The sequence below is a fragment of the Balaenoptera acutorostrata genome, chromosome 14, assembly GCF_949987535.1.
Source record: "Balaenoptera acutorostrata chromosome 14, mBalAcu1.1, whole genome shotgun sequence".
In the NCBI taxonomy this organism is placed as follows: Eukaryota; Metazoa; Chordata; class Mammalia; order Artiodactyla; family Balaenopteridae; genus Balaenoptera; species Balaenoptera acutorostrata.
In genome coordinates, this window is record NC_080077.1 from 69,585,489 (window position 1) to 69,604,296 (window position 18,808).

At 39.7% G+C, this 18,808-nt stretch overlaps 1 protein-coding gene across 1 annotated transcript in view; it reads left to right on the plus strand.

Moving 5' to 3' along the window:
* RRAGD (Ras related GTP binding D) overlaps nucleotides 1–18,808 on the plus strand; it is a 38,307-nt gene that overhangs the window by 11,041 nt on the left and 8,458 nt on the right. The window contains exons 2-6 of the mRNA XM_057528116.1: nucleotides 3,189–3,484; nucleotides 8,913–9,112; nucleotides 9,915–10,029; nucleotides 10,827–10,969; nucleotides 18,205–18,353. Of these exons, the coding sequence (XP_057384099.1) occupies nucleotides 3,189–3,484; nucleotides 8,913–9,112; nucleotides 9,915–10,029; nucleotides 10,827–10,969; nucleotides 18,205–18,353 (903 nt within the window). The remainder of the gene's footprint in view (nucleotides 1–3,188; nucleotides 3,485–8,912; nucleotides 9,113–9,914; nucleotides 10,030–10,826; nucleotides 10,970–18,204; nucleotides 18,354–18,808) is intronic.

Here is an 18,808-nt window from a genome sequence, read left to right on the forward strand (position 1 = left end):
CCGCCCAACAGTTGTGTTTTTATTTCTAAGATCCATAAGGCCCTTTTTCATAACTGCTCTTATTCTGAAACTGTCCTTGTTTCATGAATGCCGTATTTTCTCTGATCTCTGAGTATTTTAATTATACTTGAAAGTTTACTCTGACTCCTGTATAACTCTGCTTCTTCAGGTATACTTTCTTCCATTTGTTGAGTCTGTATTCTCTTCTATAATCTTGTCTTTCCTCAAATATTTGGCATTTGAGGAAATGTCTAGAGGGAGGTTGGTGCTGCTTCCACCTGTTGAACTCCACACACATTGCAGTGAGAGTTAGGGAAGGTCAGAGTACTTGGAGGGGGTACTGTGGGTGCTTCCTGTTCCTTCTGGGCATCAGTGCCTCTAGGGTACTGCCCTCCCTCTCATACCTACCCTCCTACATTCACTGCTCCCACTTGGAAGATAGTCTAGTGTGTAGTCTAGTGTGTATGGAGGTGCAGAGTTTATCTGCTTGGCTCTTCTCACTATGATTCTCCAAATAACAACCCTGTTGGTTGTTTTCATGTCCTTTCCTGTTTGAGCTTCCAGTTTTACCTTTTCCAGCAGAACCCTACCATTCATAATCAAGGGCTACAGGTTCCCCCTTCAATCTGATCTTTGTGTTTCTTAGGGATTTCTCAGTAATTTGTCAATTTTGAGTTCTCTCTTCGGTCTCAAGCTCAGCTATCTGTGTTTATTTGTTCATCTATTTATTGTTCATATCTTTTCTATTGTGCTTAGGGATTCAATATGGGAAGGGGAGACTGTGACATGTTCTTAGTCTGATATTTTTGCAACTGGAAGTCCTGTTTTCTTTTTCAGTTCATGTTCTGCTTTTGCTAAGATTGACTTGTAATGACAGTACTGCGAGCATAGCGTATAATCCCTGATGAAGAAGAAGAAAGCTGGTGATCTTTTGGGTGGTTTAATTCCACATCACTCTGTCTAGGGCATATCATCCGCAATTTGTTGAATTGGGTTAAGTTGAATGGGAAAAGTGTGTGTGGGTAGGATGGGAGTAAAATGTTGCTTATAGTGGAATAGTGTCTGTGCACATCTACAGCTACTTACTTTTTCTTTATTCATTTACTGTTTTACCTGAAATTTATGTATTTCCCTGCACCTATTGCAAAGTGAAACATCAAAATATTATATATAGTAAATGAAATTTACTAAGATTCTATCAGGTAGTAACCTGTGTTTTAGATAATTGTAGAACTTTGGGAAAAATTCTTGGTTGCAATAGGGAAATAAAGGATTACTTTCCAGTCTGTATTGGATTATGCTTAGACCAGGATCAGGGTCTGAGAAAGACATAATGAGGTGTGGCTCAGAAGGCAACAAAAAAGAAATGTAGAAAAATAATATATGTATATTTATTTTCCTATATTCTACCTTTTTTCTTAAAATGTTGGTTTCTTTTCTTGATCTTTCTCCAAGTTTCATACTGGGTCTTTTATTTTTCTTTACTTATTTTTTTTGGTCAGTCATGAAGCCTTAATTCCAGAACATTTTTATCACCCCAAAGAAAACACATACCCATTAAGAGTCACTTCCCATTTCCCCCTCCCTCTAGCCCCTGGCAGCCACTAAGTACTTTCTGTCTTTATGGACTTGTCTATTGTGAACATTTCATGTAAATGGAATCAAACAATATGTGACCTTTTGTGTCTATCTTCTTTCATTTAGCATAACATTTTTTTTTTTTTTAAAAGGATTTTCTTATTTATTTATTTATTTATTTATTTATTTATTTTTGGCTGTGTTGGGTCTTCGGTTCGTGCGAGGGCTTTCTCCAGTTGCGGCAAGCGGGGGCCACTCTTCATCGCGGTGCGGGGACCGCTCTTCATCGCGGTGCGCGGGCCTTTCTCCATCGCGGCCCCTCCCGTCGCGGGGCACAGGCTGCAGACGCGCAGGCTCAGCAATTGTGGCTCACGGGCCCAGCTGCTCCGTAGCATGTGGGATCTTCCCAGACCAGGGCTCGAACCCGTGTCCCCTGCATTAGCAGGCAGATTCTCAACCACTGCGCCACCAGGGAAGCCCTAGCATAACATTTTTGATGTTCATCCATGTTGTGGCATGAATCAGTACTTCATTCCTTTTCAATGGCTGAATAATATTTCATTATATGAATATACCACATTTTGTTAATCCATTTATCAGTTGATGGCCATTGGATTGTATCTACTTTTTGGCTATTATGAATTGTGCTGCTGTGAACATTCATGTACAGGTTTTTGCTTGGACATATGTTATTTCTTTATTCCTAGGAATAGAATTGCTGGGTCATGTGGTGACTCAAATGTTTAACCTTTTGAGGACCTACCAAACTGTTTTTCAAAGCACACCATTTTACATTATCACCCACAGTGTAAGAGGGTTCCCATTTCTCTACATCTTCACCAACACTTGTTATTGTCTGTCTTTTTTATTTTAGCCATCCTAGTGGGTATGAAGTGGCATCTCATTGTGGTTTTCATATGCATTTCCTTATGGACTAATAATGTCGAGCATCTTTTCATGTGGTTATTGGCCATTTGTGTATCTTTGGAGAAATGTCTATTTAAATCCTTTACACATTTTTTATTGGCCTATCTTTTTACTGTTGAATTGTAAGACTTCTTTATATATTCTGGATACTAGATCCTTATCACATATATTATTTGCAAATGTTTTCTCCCATTCTTTGGGTTGTCTTCACTTTTTTGATAAGTGTCCTTTGAAGCACAAAAGTTTTAAATTTTGATGAAGTCCAAAATTGTTTCTTTGAGGCATAACTCAAATAAACAAGCATCTCTTTAGTGCAGAGACTGATGATCTGGGCAAAGAAGGACCCTGCTCTGCAATACTAAGACTGGATTCTCTCCCCCCATAGTCTGCTCCAGGAAACCTCTGTGCTTCATGCTCCAGAGTCCCTGCTCGTGATGGGGAATATCCCAGGTTTTCTGGTCCTCTGAAATTGTGTGAGAGGTGGTGATGCAGCATTTTTCAGGGTTTTGCACTTTGTAAAAGCTGGCCCCTCCATGAGCAGGGTGATGGAGTTAGCGCTCTCTGTATTTGGAAACGTAGCATTGTCTGTGGATCATAAATCACATCTGAGGCGGAAGTGAAACTCATCTCATTAACCGCTGTGACAGCATCTCACCCTCATTCTTGTTTTGTGGTTTCTCCAGTTCTGGACTTTAGCGACCCCTTCAGCACGGAGGTGAAGCCGAGGATCCTGCTCATGGGCCTGAGAAGGAGTGGCAAGTCATCCATCCAGAAAGTTGTCTTTCATAAAATGTCTCCCAACGAAACCCTGTTCTTGGAAAGTACGAACAAGATCTGCCGGGAAGACGTTTCCAACAGCTCCTTTGTTAATTTTCAGATTTGGGACTTCCCAGGACAGATTGACTTTTTTGACCCTACCTTTGACTATGAGATGATCTTCCGGGGGACGGGAGCACTGATATTTGTCATAGACTCCCAGGTAAGGTTCAGTCTCGGGGTACGGTGGGACTGTAGCCCCCTGCCCCAGGCAGCCCCTTCTTGCAAACAAGTTCCTTTGCAATCATTTTGGTTTGGTTTTTAGAGTCAGGAATAGGCCTTTCTACTAGACTAGCATTTCTCAGTTGGGGCTCTCAGGCTTTGCAAAGGGGAAAAGGCTCCCTTCACACAGCACTGACCAACATGCGATGTTCAGGAACTGTGTGCTCTCAGCAAACCCTAGAGGAAACCTCACAGACAGGGGGTGGGGGGGACCACCGTGCAGGCCAGTGACACCAACGATGTGTCCCCCCTCTGGTACTCTTGGCAGACATCTACAAAAGATCACAAGTTCTCTACAACAAAAATACATATATATCTACATTTCAAAATGTTTACTATTTCCTTTGAAGATAAAGTTCTAAGTGTGAACATTTTTCTTCTGAATCATATTATTGTAATTACTGCTAGTACACAATTACAGCAGCATGACTAGTATGTAGTTTATAGGTAACTAAATACAAAATGTAAAATTTGAGATACATATATTTTTTTTCCACTTAATTCATGTATCTATGCTTGACTAAGACAGGATTTGGCATCAATTCTTTTTTTGTTTGTATAGCTGTAAGTACTGAGAAACCTTGTTCACATGAGGTGGATATGGGGTGAGTTTTGTTCTAGCATTCACTCAATTGTTTAACTCCTAAGTTATATCCCCTAAATTACCCAATTTTCTATCACAAAAATATTATTTTATCCTAGTTTATCAGTAGACATCCTGATTGTGTCCTCCTTTAACTTTGCTGAAAGCAAAGAATCGGGAGCCCCTTGACTGGTGAAGAACCTTACCACCCAGGCGTTAAAGTCGCTCACTTTATTGGTATTCAGACCAGCCTTCTGAACGGTCTCTTTGGCACCCTGGGTTTTTAAGACCCTGGGCCTTTCTCCTGTGAAGTGTGGGCAGAGCTGGTGGTTTAAGGGGAGGAGGGGAAGGGAAGCAGCAGGACCACAGATGCATCTCCGGCAGGTCGGTTTTGCACAGAGCACAGGTAGGAGGACTGGAACATTGACATTGACGTTCTTCAAACTCTCCATGTTCAGGGACTCTTAGAAAGTGTCCCCAATGGGTGGCCCAGCCCAAAGGCCCTCCTGAGAGCTCTCTTTTGTAGCTATGGGGGAATAAAAGGCAACAAGTCCTGCAGGAATGCCCTAAGCCAACTCTAAGCTCAGGTCTCAACATTTCCCTGCAACTGTGGACCTACAATCAGACAGGTAGGGCCAAGCACTCCCAGCCCTTCAGGAGCCCAGTGGTGTTAGGGAGGAAGGGCTGTGAAGACCCTTAGTAATAATGGTTCTGAGCCCACTCTTAGAAAACCATTCTTGGACAAGACTACTCATGCCTGAGAGTATCATAAAGTCATTCACGGAACGAGGTTCCTGTTTAATATAAAAATGAAATTTTCAACTCAGCCTTTTAGTTCCAAGCGACTGCATGATGAACTTGTGGAGCTGTAGTAGCCCTACCCGTGGGTAAGTAGATTCCAACCCTGACTCATCACTTCAAGACAGTGGCTTAGGAAGTACTTCCTTCAATACAGTATTGTGCGTACATAGCAATTTACATTTATGGAATTTGCATTTCCAGTGCACCTCTATCTCAGGTGTTTGTAATATGGCTAAAATAGGCATACTTGCCTATTTATTTTTCATTGTTTGGGGTGTTTTTATTGCTTCAAAGTGATCCCCTTTTTATGGTTGGTTTGTTTTATTGAAGTATAGTTGATTTACAATATCGTGTTAGTTTCAGGTGTACAGCACAGTGATTCAGTTATATATACATATATATTTATATTCTTTTTCGGATTCCTTTCCCTTATAGGTTATTACCAAATATTGAGTGTAGTTCCTTGTGCTATACAGTAGGTCCTCGCTGGTCATCTATTTTATACATAGTAGTGTGTATATGTTAATCCCAAACTCCTGATTTATCCCTCCCCATCCCACACTTGCCTATTTTTATTTTTTTATTATTTATTTATTTATTTAGCCTATTTTTAAATTGGAACTGTAATTTGGTTTTAATTTTACCTGAGCATGAAAAGTGGACCTTCGATTGTGGTTGGTAAATGTGTTCTTTGTTTTATTTTGTTCCTTGGTTTGTTGGGTTTTGTTTTGGCCGTAGGGTGGACAAAGGTATAAGAATGAGAAATACACCTTTTTAAATTACACTTTTTAAAAGGTAGAAAAAAACGTTGTTGAGAGTTGTCATTTACTAAAAATAAGGAATAGTTAAATAAGCAGTTTCCAGAATTTGCCTAATAGACTTTTCTACTGGAAGCAGCTGATAAAAATCACGTTTGGGGGAATCTTTACTTGATGTGACTGCAAGCACTAAACAAAACCAAACTTGAGGGAAGTGTCTCGGCAACCCTTGAATGTCACTGCCTTCATTTCTAAGCAGTGCTATGTTCGTCTGACACCTCATATTTTTTTATTTTTTGCTTGCAAATTCCTCACAATCAGAGGATTGCTAGATAAATATATCACCAAGGAGAAAATGTGTCCTCACAGAATGTTGTAAAATAAAAGAGAATGAAAGCATCAAGAGTAATTTCCCGTGAGCTCCCTGTGTGACACTGCCAGGCCCCCGGCACGGCCCACAGAAAGGACCTCATCTCCAGGGCCACCCTCGGCCCCCGGGAGCCATTTCACATGTGCCTGGGATCCAAACTAGAGTGTCTGCTTGACCCACGTTGGTGATTGTGACCTGCCTCTAATTCCTAGATCTAATTTTGGAATAGAAACCAGACAGCGTATTTTTCCTTTTTTTAATTTGTTGTAGAAGATAATAACAAACACAGTAGAAAAAAAAATCATTCACAATCCCTCTGCTCTAATAAATCAAGTATTTTCTTTCTTTTCATGTCATTTTTAGCCCTTGTAGATCTGTACCACTTCATCAGTTTGTTGGTAATCAGACCATTTCATATGCTTGGCAGGGAGGTTAGAGGAGTGATTTCTAATCTTTTGAGACTGTGATAACACTCTTGACTTTGGCTAGTTTTGCTCACAGACATGTGCCCTGAACTCCTCTCTTCAGTTAAAGACATAAGGAATAACATTTTTTGAAGTGTAATTTACATGCAATAAATTGCACTCATTTTAAATACACAGTTCAACAAGTTTGACAAATACACCTCTAACCACCTCACAATCAAGATACAGAATGTTTCCACCACCCTGAAATCTTCTTTGTGTCCTTTCTCAGACGGCCCCCAAGATCCCAGACCCAGGCAACTGCTGATGAGATGTGCTTTCTTTCTCTATAGAGTAGTTTGCCTTTTCTAGAATTTCTGTATGTGGAATTGTACAGTATGTGGACTTTAGTTTTTATTTGAGATATCGTAAGGTATTAAAAAAGTGCTGCAAATTATTAATCTAGAATTTTTCCAAAATGCTTAATCTGCTATCCCAGTGTCCAATATTTGTTTTTCATTTTAAACAATGCTTTAGAGTACAAAGGATGAGGACTCCGCTTGATCTTTGTCTCTCTTCATAGTGTCCTATTAGTATCTTTAATATTTTGATTTATCTAAAAACTAGGGATACGTTTTTATTAATTTAATTTGGGGAATACAAGAATGCCTAAAAACATCCCCTGTTTTATTGGCTTTTCTGTATTTGTCCAGGTTTGGAGTCAGAATTGGCGGGGGCTGTGAAAAGTCCTTTAAATTCTGTCCTGAAGATCCCTTTCTTCAGGATCTTAGTTCCCTGACCAGGGACTGAACCTGGGCCCATGGCAGTGAAAGCGCCGAGTCCTAACCACTGAACCACCAGGGAATTCCCCCCTTTCCTTTTTTTGCTGTAAAAACAAGACCTATTCACACCCTTCAGATTGGCAATAATGAAGAGACCTGACAACACTGGGTGTTGTTGAGAGTCTGGAGCATCAGGGGCTCTTACACATTATCTAGTCAAGTTCAAGGTGCTCATTCTTATGACCCAACAAGCCTCCTTTCAGGGTAAGCCCTAAGAAACTTGCAAACAGGCACAGAGATGTGTGCGTGAGACTGTCCACATTATCATCATCATCTGAACTAGCACATAACTGGAAACATTCTGAATGTTCATCAACTGGCAAGTGAGTGATAAATTTTAGACCATCCATATGATGGAATTTTATAAGGTTGTTAACAGGAAACATGTACTAGGGTTATGTGCTTCAACAAAGGTGAATCTCACTGACATAATGTGAGTGAAGAAAGCAAACTGTAATCCACGTGCAAGTTGATATTTCTGTAAAGTTTTAAACAATGTAAATGAATTCTGTATGTTGTTTAGTGATACATATGTATGCAGTAATGTATAAAGACATGAGTGATGATACAGGCAGAAGTCAGGGTAGTGGTTACCTCTGGAGGGTGTGGGTAGGGTGATGGGATGGGCTGGGAGGATGGGGAGAAACACACAAGGCTTCAGTGTCTAATGTTTGATTTCTTAAACAGAGAGATGCATACACAGGCATTAATTACATTATTACATAGGTATCATCTGTAGGAAGGAGAAAAAAATAGTGTTGTGTTATTTGGGGCAATTACTCTAGACCAGGGGTCAGCAGACTTTTTCTGAAAAGGGCCAGATGGTAATTATTTTAGGCTTTGCAGGCTGTGCTGTCTCTGAGGAGTTTCCGCAGAGGAAAGCGATTCAGCTCTGCCACTGTACCCTCAAAGCAGCCATAGACAGTGTGTAAACAAATGAGTGTGACTGTGGTCCAATAAAACTTTACTTACAAACAGTAGGTGGGCCCAGTTTGGCCCGAAGGCCATGGTTTGCTGACCTCTGCTCCAGATCAGTGGTTCTTAAAGTTTTTCCTCCTGGCTCCTTCCCCATCTTCCCAGTGATCCCTATCATGTTTTCATCCCTACTTGTTCATTACATTTCACCAAGAGACTCAGAATCCTGGAGGGACAGTATTCCAGGGAAGGTCCTGGATGCTGTGGGGTCATTTTCAATACATAAAACTGCAACTCTGACCTTTGTGACTGTCATCAAGCTAAATCATAACTGTACTTTTCTGGCCTTTCTTTTTCATTTCTTTGTTAACAAAACTTAAGTTTTCAGTCTTGAATTCTATGAAACAGCTTTTATTTGGGCATTTGCAAAATATTTTGGGGGGGGGTTGTAAGATTAACAGTGTATGTGGAAGAGAAAAAATGGTACCTGTAAGGTGATGGATTGGTTCATTAGCTTGACTGGGGGGGATCCTTTCACAATGGGTACAGATGGGTACACAATGGTACCAAAACATTACATCGTCACCTTAATACATGCAATGTTTGTCAGTCATACCTCAGTAAAGCTGGGAGGGAAGACTGTATGTGGAAGGGAAGCAAAGCAGCCTCCCTGACAGGAGTGTGCTTTGTTCCCAGGACGATTACATGGAGGCCCTGGCCAGGCTCCACCTCACGGTGACCAGGGCCTACAAAGTGAACACCGACATCAACTTCGAGGTGTTTATTCACAAAGTGGATGGTCTGTCAGATGACCACAAAATTGAAACCCAGAGAGATATTCACCAGAGGGCAAATGATGACCTTGCAGATGCTGGATTAGAAAAAATTCACCTCAGGTGAGAACAGAAACCCATCAGGGATCACTGGGGTCCAGAGTCATCAGGAGTGGTTTGGCCCAGACAGTCGTTTACCTGTGTACCCTGTTTTGTGCTGTTAGACATTGGGGTAATATTTGGGAAAAGCAAGCTTTGCATGTGCCAACTCTAATCTTTGGGAAAAGCGATGGGGTTTTAAACAAATTTTTTTGACCCGAGGTCAAAGCTAAGGTTCTTTCCCCCTATGAAAAACACATAGGAGAAAACCCATGAACTGCATCCAGGAAGTTAATCGATGCTGAAGTTTACTGTTATAGATAGTATCTATAATGATAAGTAAAGGAGTACTCTGACAATAATTCAGATAGAAATATTCACAGAGGAAAGCCATTTCTCTAATTTTTGTGGGGTAGTATATATATGCATCATTCATTTTGCAAATTGGATAAATGGAAAGATTAGATGCTTCAGTATCAATAATATAACTTATTAACATGAGAGGTGTGTATAAAGATGATCTGGCGTGGATTCTCTTGCAGAATGTAAGGATGCTGATACAGGCATATACGGCTGCATTTTTAAGCCTCCGAGTCCAGCCAGTCAGCAGATCAGAATGGGCACAGTTCTTGCTTTGGGGAGTTGGGCAGGAATGTCTCGTTATGACATGTTCATTTTTTTTACTGAGGTTGTTTTGAATTCTGAAGGGGGCTAGAATGTGTGTGTAGTAAATACAGAAGGCATGATTCTGGTGTTATGACATAGCCTGAACCGTCTATTCCTCAGTCAAAGGTAAAAAGTGATGAAATATTGTTTCGTCTTTCAGCTTTTATCTGACAAGCATATATGATCATTCGATATTTGAAGCTTTTAGCAAAGTGGTTCAGAAACTGATTCCACAACTCCCCACCCTGGAGAATTTGCTAAACATCTTTATCTCAGTAAGTAAATAATACTGTCCTGTTAGAGTCATTTGTGGAATTTAAGAATAACATTGCAAGAGTGAAAATGATCTTATTTCTACTTGCTCTTACAGCACTTCAAGTTCACTGAAATATTATTTTTGAAGATTGCGCCTATGTACTGTTTTAGGGCCTTTAAAATTTAACTCCCAAAACGATTCCTGTACTTCACTGGTATAATCGGAATGTTTATTCAAGTTGTAGGCAATCATTCAGTGTTAATGGAATCCTACCAGAGGTTGGGAGCATAAAAGTTGGTTTTGGCTACAAGGTATATACTGTTGAATTTTTAAAAATATGTTTAACACTGTGAATGATGTGCTGGCTGGCTGAGTCCTAAAAACCACCACCTCAAGTCAAACTTCACAAAATAGAATTAAGGCAGACCTTTGGTTGTATTCACATTGATTCTCACTGCACAATTTTGAGTTTGTTTGTCTAGATTTTTAAAATCTATTTTTAAATTTATAAAGTTTTTAAAATTCTTTTTTTTACTTGGCCTTTTTCCTAACTGCAGGTACATTTCTAAGAGTCAGGAAACACGACTTAATTTGTTTACCTAAAGTAAATAATTCGTGATAATTCCAGTTTTCACTTCTTGTGCAAGTCCATTATAAAGAAGTTTATGACCATGAGGTTTAAATTGTAATAAAATGGAACAACCTAAATTTTTGCTGGTTCGTATTTGAGACTGAGGATGGCATATCATTTTATGTAACCATGACATGCTCTGCAATCAGCTGTCCCTTTAAGGCCACATCTCCTTTTTGTTTCAGAATTCTGGAATTGAAAAGGCATTTCTCTTTGATGTGGTCAGTAAGATTTACATTGCAACTGATAGTACCCCCGTGGATATGCAAACCTATGAGCTCTGCTGTGACATGATCGATGTGGTTATCGACATTTCTTGTATTTATGGGTAAGTAGAACATTCTGAAAGGCTACAATTGAGCCATACTTTTCTTTCATAACCTTTGAGAATTTTGCATTTACTTATTTGATCTTAATACTTTTGTTTGAAATGACTGAGATCTATAAATACACCATTTCGTATGTAATAATAATAACAAAACATTATTGAGTAAGTGCCTGGCATTATGCTAATAATTTCATTGCCCACATTATTATCATTGAATTCTCCACTATTCCACGAGGCAGGAATTACTATCGCCATCTTATAGATGGTGCATTGAGGTTCAGAGTGGTTAAGTTTCTAACCCCTGCTCACACTGTCAATAAGGGACAGAATTAGTATTGTATTTGAGCTCAAGTCTGATACCTTCTTCCTCTACTGAAAAGTCTGTTGTCATATCATAATGTATATACTTGAGGGAGACCACTAGGATCCTTGGATTCTACATAAATATCTCATGTTTACCACAGTTCTATTATTTTCTTCATTACATGAAATAACTGCTGAGTTGTTTGTTTTTTCCAATATACTTTTTTTTTTTAAGATTGATTGATTGATTGATTGATTGATTGCTATGTTGGGTCTTCGTTTCTGTGCTAGGGCTTTCTCTAGTTGTGGCAAGCGGGGGCCACTCTTCATCGCGGTGCATGGGCCTCTCACTATCGCGGCCTCTCTTGTTGGGAGCACAGGCTCCAGACGCGCAGGCTCAGTAATTGCGGCTCACGGGCCTAGTTGCTCTGCGGCATGTGGGACCTTCCCAGACCAGAGCTCGAACCCGTGTCCCCTGCATTAGCAGGCAGACTCTCAACCACTGCGCCACCAGGGAAGCCCCCTCCAATATACTTTTGATTGTCTTCTACTGTGGACAGCAGAGAATTATTAAACTAAGCAAACAACATTACCTGCTTATTATTATTATCTTATATTCTTAGAAAACAGAACTTCTTGAACATTTAAAATAATATAAAATAAACAGGCGTGGGGAAAATTGATTCTGTTACCAAACATAGAAATAATTCCACATAATTGTGAATTTGCTGAATTCAGGGTGTTTTACAGAGTGAGTGGGTGTGAACTCGTATGTCTATCTTTTTAAGGCATCGTGTTGTTGCTGCCTTATATTGGATATTGAATCTCACATCCTCACCCACTCATTGATGAGGTAAAGCTTTCCTTCATCTTCCTCTTTACTCACTGGCTGTGACCCACTTTACACAGCCTCCTCTGCCAGCTTCTGGGCGAGCCTCAGTCTTAACATTTCTCTCTTCCATTCAGTTTAGACTCTTTCTGTTAACTGTTATACACACGTGAACACCCACAGTCCCTTCCCTTATGAAACAGGGAAAGTGATTCTTACCTCACAGGACTGTAATGAGGATGCAATATCATTAGGCTTCCCCTGGTGGACCCTGGATAAATATAGCTGCCATTATAATTATTATTAATTATTGTTATTATTACTAAACACTGCCACCGGCTTTAGAAATAGACCTTATTTTCCAAGATCGCTGCCCTGCAGTATTCTCTTGTTTTAAAACTCTAAGTGGATGACCTTGAAATAGTCATGGAAGCTGAAACTACCCTGATTACAGTCTAGATGGCTGTCGTAATCAAATACAATGAACAACACAATTAATCTGGCACATATTTAATGATATGCGTAATCATTATTTTGCCATATGGTAATTAGACATAAGTGGTGAGTTGTTCATATAAATGATGTTAATCAGAGTTACTTTTATCCAGCTAAAACAAACACGGGGAGGGAGGGATTGGGCGGAGGAGGGAGCAGGGCCTTGCTGGTAGATTGCTTTTCTGTTGCCGAGTGCAGTGTTCCTGGGAGCCCGCCCGGTTCAGTAAGAACCAGTCTGGGTATGGGTCACAAATGGGGTGTGAGTTCTGGGGTTTCTTGAGACTGTTTTCTGGAGCAGCCATGAGCCAGCCCGTGTGGCCTGCAGGGGCTGGCCGGGGATGCATGCCACAGCCCGGGAAGCAGGCAGCCCTGTAATTGGAGACCCAGAAGCAGGTGACCTGGTCTGCTCAAGAATCTCAGCTGGGATTCTGAAAACGTATACACAGTTTCAGATAAGGGAAAAGGTACAAGACGTGCTCCTTTTCCTATAAAGAAAGGATACATAACTGATTACATCAGTGTCTTCAGAGGGCTCAATTTTGATCATTAAGGCCATATTAATAATGATAACAGCAGTTAGCATTTATTGTGCATTTTATATGCTCTCAGCACTATGCTTAGCACTATATATGTATTATTTCATTGCATTAGGAAACTTTGAGATAATTACTGTTCATGTACAGATGAGGAAATTGAGGCTCAAAGAAGTTACTCAATTTGCCCAAACTTATATGATAAATAAGAGAGCTGGGATTCAAACCCGAGTCATTTGTGTTTGCAGGCCACACCTCTTCTTAAATAGACCAATTTATTTATTTAACTTTTTATTTTGAAAAAATTTCAAATCTATAGAAAATGTGCAAGAATAGTACAGTGAACTCCTGTGTACCCTTCACTGGGATTCACCAGTTTTTATCAGTTTGCCATATTTGCTCTTTCTTTCTTTTTCTAATACAGTCGACCCTCCGTGTGGGTTCCACATATGCAGATTCAACCAACCAGTGGATTGAAAATATTCAGAAAAAAAAATACCAGAAAATGCCAAAAAGCAAAACTTGACTTGGCTGCATGCTGGCAACTATTTACATAGCATTTACATTGTATTAGGCATTATAAGTAATCTAAGGATAATTAAAAGTGTATGGGAGGGACTTAATTGATATTTATAGGACATTCCATCCAAAAACAACAGAATACACTTTCTTCTCAAGTGCTCATGGAACATTCTCCAGGATAGATCATATCTTGGGTCACAAATCAAATCTTGGTAAATTTAAGAAAATTGAAATTGTATCAATTATCTCTTCCAACCACAATGCTATGAGACTAGATATCAATTGCAGTAAGAAATCTGTAAAAAATACAAACACATGGAGGCTAAACAATACACTACTTAATAACTAAGAGATCACTGAAGAAATCAAAGGGGAAATAAAAAAAATACCTAGAAACAAATGACAATGAAAACGCGACGACCCAAAACCTATGGGATGCAGCAAAAGCAGTTGTAAGAGGGAAGTTTATAGCAATACAATCCTACCTCAAGAAACATGAAACATCTCAAATAAACAATCTAACCTTACACCTAAAGCAATTAGAGAAAGAAGAACAAAATAACCCCAAAGTTAGCAGAAGGAAAGAAATCATAAAGATAAGATCAGAAATAAATGAAAAAGAAATGAAGGAAATGATAGCAAAGATCAATAAAACTAAAAGCTGGTTCTTTGAGAAGATAAACAAAATTGATAAACCATTAGCCAGACTCATCAAGAAAAAAAGGGAGAAGACTCAATAGAATTAGAAATGAAAAAGGAGAAGTAACAACTGACACTGCAGAAATACAAATGATCATGAGAGATTACTACAAGCAACTATATGCCAATAAAATGGACAACCTGGAAGAAATGGACAAATTCTTAGAAAAGCACAACCTTCCGAGACTGAACCAAGAAGAAAAAGAAAATATAAACAGACCAATCATAAGCACTGAAATTGAGACTGTGATTAAAAATCTTCCAACAGACAAAAGCCCAGGACCAGATGGCTTCACAGGCAAAGTCTATCAAACATTTAGAGAAGAGCTAACACCTATCCTTCTCAAACTCTTCCAAAATATAGCAGAGGGAGGAACACTCCCAAACTCATTCTACAAGGCCATCATCACCCTGATACCAAAACCAGACAAAGATGTCACAAAGAAAGAAAACTACAGGCCAATATCACTGATGAACATAGATGCAAAAATCCTCAACAAAATACTAGCAAACAGAATCCAACAGCACATTAAAAGGATCATACACCATGATCAAGTGGGGTTTATCCCAGGAAAGCAAGGATTCTTCAATATAGGCAAATCAATCAATGTGATAAACCATATTAACAAACTGAAGGAGAAAAACCATATGATCATCTCAATAGATGCAGAAAAAGCTTTCAAAAAAATTCAACACCCATTTATGATAAAAACCCTCCAGAAAGTAGGCATAGAGGAAACTTACCTCAACATAATAAAGGCCATATATGACAAATCCACAGCCAACATCGTTCTCAGTGGTGAAAAACTGAAACCATTTCCTCTAAGATCAGGAACAAGACAAGGTTGCCCACTCTCACCACTATTATTCAACCTAGTTTTGGAAGTTTTAGCCACAGCAATCAGAGAAGAAAAAGAAATAAAAGGAATCCAAATCAGAAAAGAAGAAGTAAAGCTGTCACTGTTTGCAGATGACATGATACTATACATAGAGAATCCTAAAGATGCTACCAGAAAACTACTAGAGCTAATCAATGAATTTGGTAAAGTAGCAGGATACAAAATTAATGCACAGAAATCTCTTGCATTCCTATACACTAATGATGAAAAATCTGAAAGAGAAATTAAGGAAACACTCCCATTTACCATTGCAACAAAGAGAATAAAATATCTAGGAATAAACCTACCTAAGGAGACAAAAGACCTGTATGCATAAAACTCTAAGACACTGATGAAAGAAATTAAAGATGATACAAACAGATGGAGAGATATACCATGTTCTTGGATTGGAAGAATAAACATTGTGAAAATGACTCTACTACCCAAAGCAATCTACAGATTCAGTGAAATCCCTCTCAAACTACCAATGGCATTTTTCACAGAACTAGAACAGGAAATTTCACAATTTGTATGGAAACACAAAAGACCCCGAATAACCAAAGCAATCTTGAGAAAGAAAAACGGAGCTGGAGGAATCAGGCTCCTGGACTTCAGACTATACTACAAAGCTACAGTAACCAAGACAGTATGGTACTGGCACAAAAACAGAAATATAGATCAATGGAACAGGATAGAAAGCCCAGAGATAAACCCACACACATATGGTCATTTTATTTTTGATAAAGGAGGCAAGACTATACAATGGAGAAAAGACAGCCTCTTCAATAAGTGGTGCTGGGAAAACTGGACAGCTACATGTAAAAGAATGAAATTAGAACACTCCCTAACACCATACACAAAAATAAACTCAAAATGGATTAAAGACCTAAATGTAAGACCAGACACTATAAACCTCTTAGAGGAAAACATAAGCAGAACACTCTATGACATAAATCACAGCAAGATCCTTTTTGACACATCTGCTAGAGAAATGGAAATAAAAACAAAAATAAACAAATGGGACCTAATGAAACTTCAAAGCTTTTGCACAACAAAGGAAACCATAAACAAGACAAAAAGACAACCCTCAGAATGGGAGAAAATATTTGCAAATGAAGCAACTGACAAAGGCTTAGTCTGCAAAATTTACAAGCAGCTCATGCAGCTCAATATCAAAAAAACAAACAACCCAATCCAAAAATGGGCAGAAGACCTAAATAGACATTTCCCCAAAGAAGATATACAGATTGCCAACAAACACATGAAAGGATGCTCAACATCACTAATCATTAGAGAAATGCAAATCAAAACTACAATGAGGTATCACCTCACACCAGTCAGAATGGCCATCATCAAAAAATCTAAAAACAATAAATGCTGGAGAGGGTGTGGAGAAAAGGGACCACTCTAACACTGTTGGTGGGAATGTAAATTGATACAGCCACTATGGAGAACAGTATGGAGGTTCCTTAAAAAACTAAAGATTGAACTATCATACAACCCAGCAATCCCGCTACTGGGCATATACCCTGAGAAAACCATAATTCAAAAAGAGTCATGTACCACAATGTTCATTGCAGCTCTATTTACAATAGCTAGGACATGGAAGCAACCTAAATGTGCATTGACAGATGAATGGGTCAAGAAGACGTGGCACATATATACAATGGAATATTACTCAGCTATAAAAAGAAAGGAAATTGAGTTATTTGTAGTGAGGTGGATGGACCTAGAGACTGTCATACAGAGTGAAGTAAGTCAGAAAGAGAAAAATAAATACCGTATGCTAACACATATATATGGAATCTAAAAAAAAAAAGGTTCTGAAGAACCTAGGGGCAGGACAGGAATAAAGACGCAGACGTAGAGAATGGACTTGAGGACACGGGGAGGGGGAAGGGTATGCTGGGACGAAGTGAGAGAGTGGCATGGACTAATATATACTACCAAGTGTAAAATAGATAGCTAGTGGGAAGCAGCCGCATAGCATAGGGAGGTCAGCTCGGTGCTTTGTGACCACCTAGAGGGGTGGATAGGGAGGGTGGGAGGGAGGGATACGCAAGAGGGAGGAGATATGGGGGTATATGTATATGTGTAGCTGATTCACTTTGTTATAAAGCAGAAACTAACACGCCATTGTAAAGCAATTATACTCCAAAAAAGATGTTAAAAAAAAAAGTATATGGGAGGATGTGTGTAGGTTATATGCAAATGCTGTGTCATTTTATATAAGAGACTTGAGCATCTGCAGATTTTGGTATCTGCTAAGGGGAATCCTGGAACCAAGCCCCCCCCCCATACTGAGGGATGACTGGACATGTTTGTTTTTGCTGAACTAATTGGGAGTAATTTGTAACATGATTCTATAGGAATCATGTCCTATAACAAGGATGTTTTCTTGTAGGATCACAGTTTTAATTTTCAAATTAAACTTATTTAACATCTCTGCATCACTCTATTATCTAATATAGAGTCCATTTTCAAATTTTACCAAAGGTCCCAATTCTATCTTTTATAGCATTTTTTTGCTGGATCCAGGATCTAGCCCAGCATTTTGCTGCTGTTTCTCTTCAGGCTGCTTTATTTTGGATCAGTTCTTCACGCCTTCTTGGTCTTTCATCAGGCTGTGCTTTGGACAGCCTGGTTTTTCTGTCACGAGAGAAAACAGGAAGCCCTTGTGGGCCACGGAGGGGAGAAGAACTAACCTCCATCCCTCACCTGGGTTCCTCAGGTGCCTGGAGAGTTGCCCAGCTGACACACCACACTCAGTGTGTCAGTAGGAAAGTGACTGTCATACGCTGTGTACATTCTCGTGATTGGGGGTTTCTGAGCTCTTTAGCCGAAAGGCACTGCAAGTGTAAACTCCCTATCATTATGATTATCATTCTCTGTGTGAAAGCCGGTCTCCGTCGCTGGGTCACAAACTGAAATTCTTTCTCAATGGTCAAATATGTTTTGGTTTCTGTCCCCATTTAGTCTCAAAGAAGATGGAGCAGGAACCCCTTATGACAAGGAGTCAACAGCCATTATAAAGCTGAATAATACAACAGTTCTTTATTTAAAAGAGGTGACCAAGTTCCTGGCTCTCGTTTGCTTTGTCAGAGAGGAAAGCTTTGAAAGAAAAGGTAATTTTTTGTGTGATTTAAATGAAGCATTTCCATTCAGACGTTGAATGCGGGGAGACAGCAGTGTGCCTTGGGAGGCTTCCAGACTTTAGTCACAGACCCCTTTGGCTCCTGCCCACATCAGTGGGGTTTTGGGATCCGTGAATCAGCCTGCCCTCTAGTGATGCAGCTGCCGTGAGGTGGTAGTGGAACCAGACCATCCTCCCAGGGAGGTGCCTTAGCTTTTCTGGGAGCAGAGCCAGCTGGGGCGTTGTTGCCAGGCTGTAGAGTCTCTTACCCCGGGGGAGGGCCCCTAGCCTACAGGGGGTGCCAAGGCCTCCCTCTTGGTCCACACCTCTAGAAGGTATTAGGGACCGTGTGACCACTTGTCCTCCCCGTGTAAAGGATGAAACTCATACAACATTAAAGCTAGATGTTATTTAACTTCTGTTCAGCCCTTGTCCATTCTTTAGTCC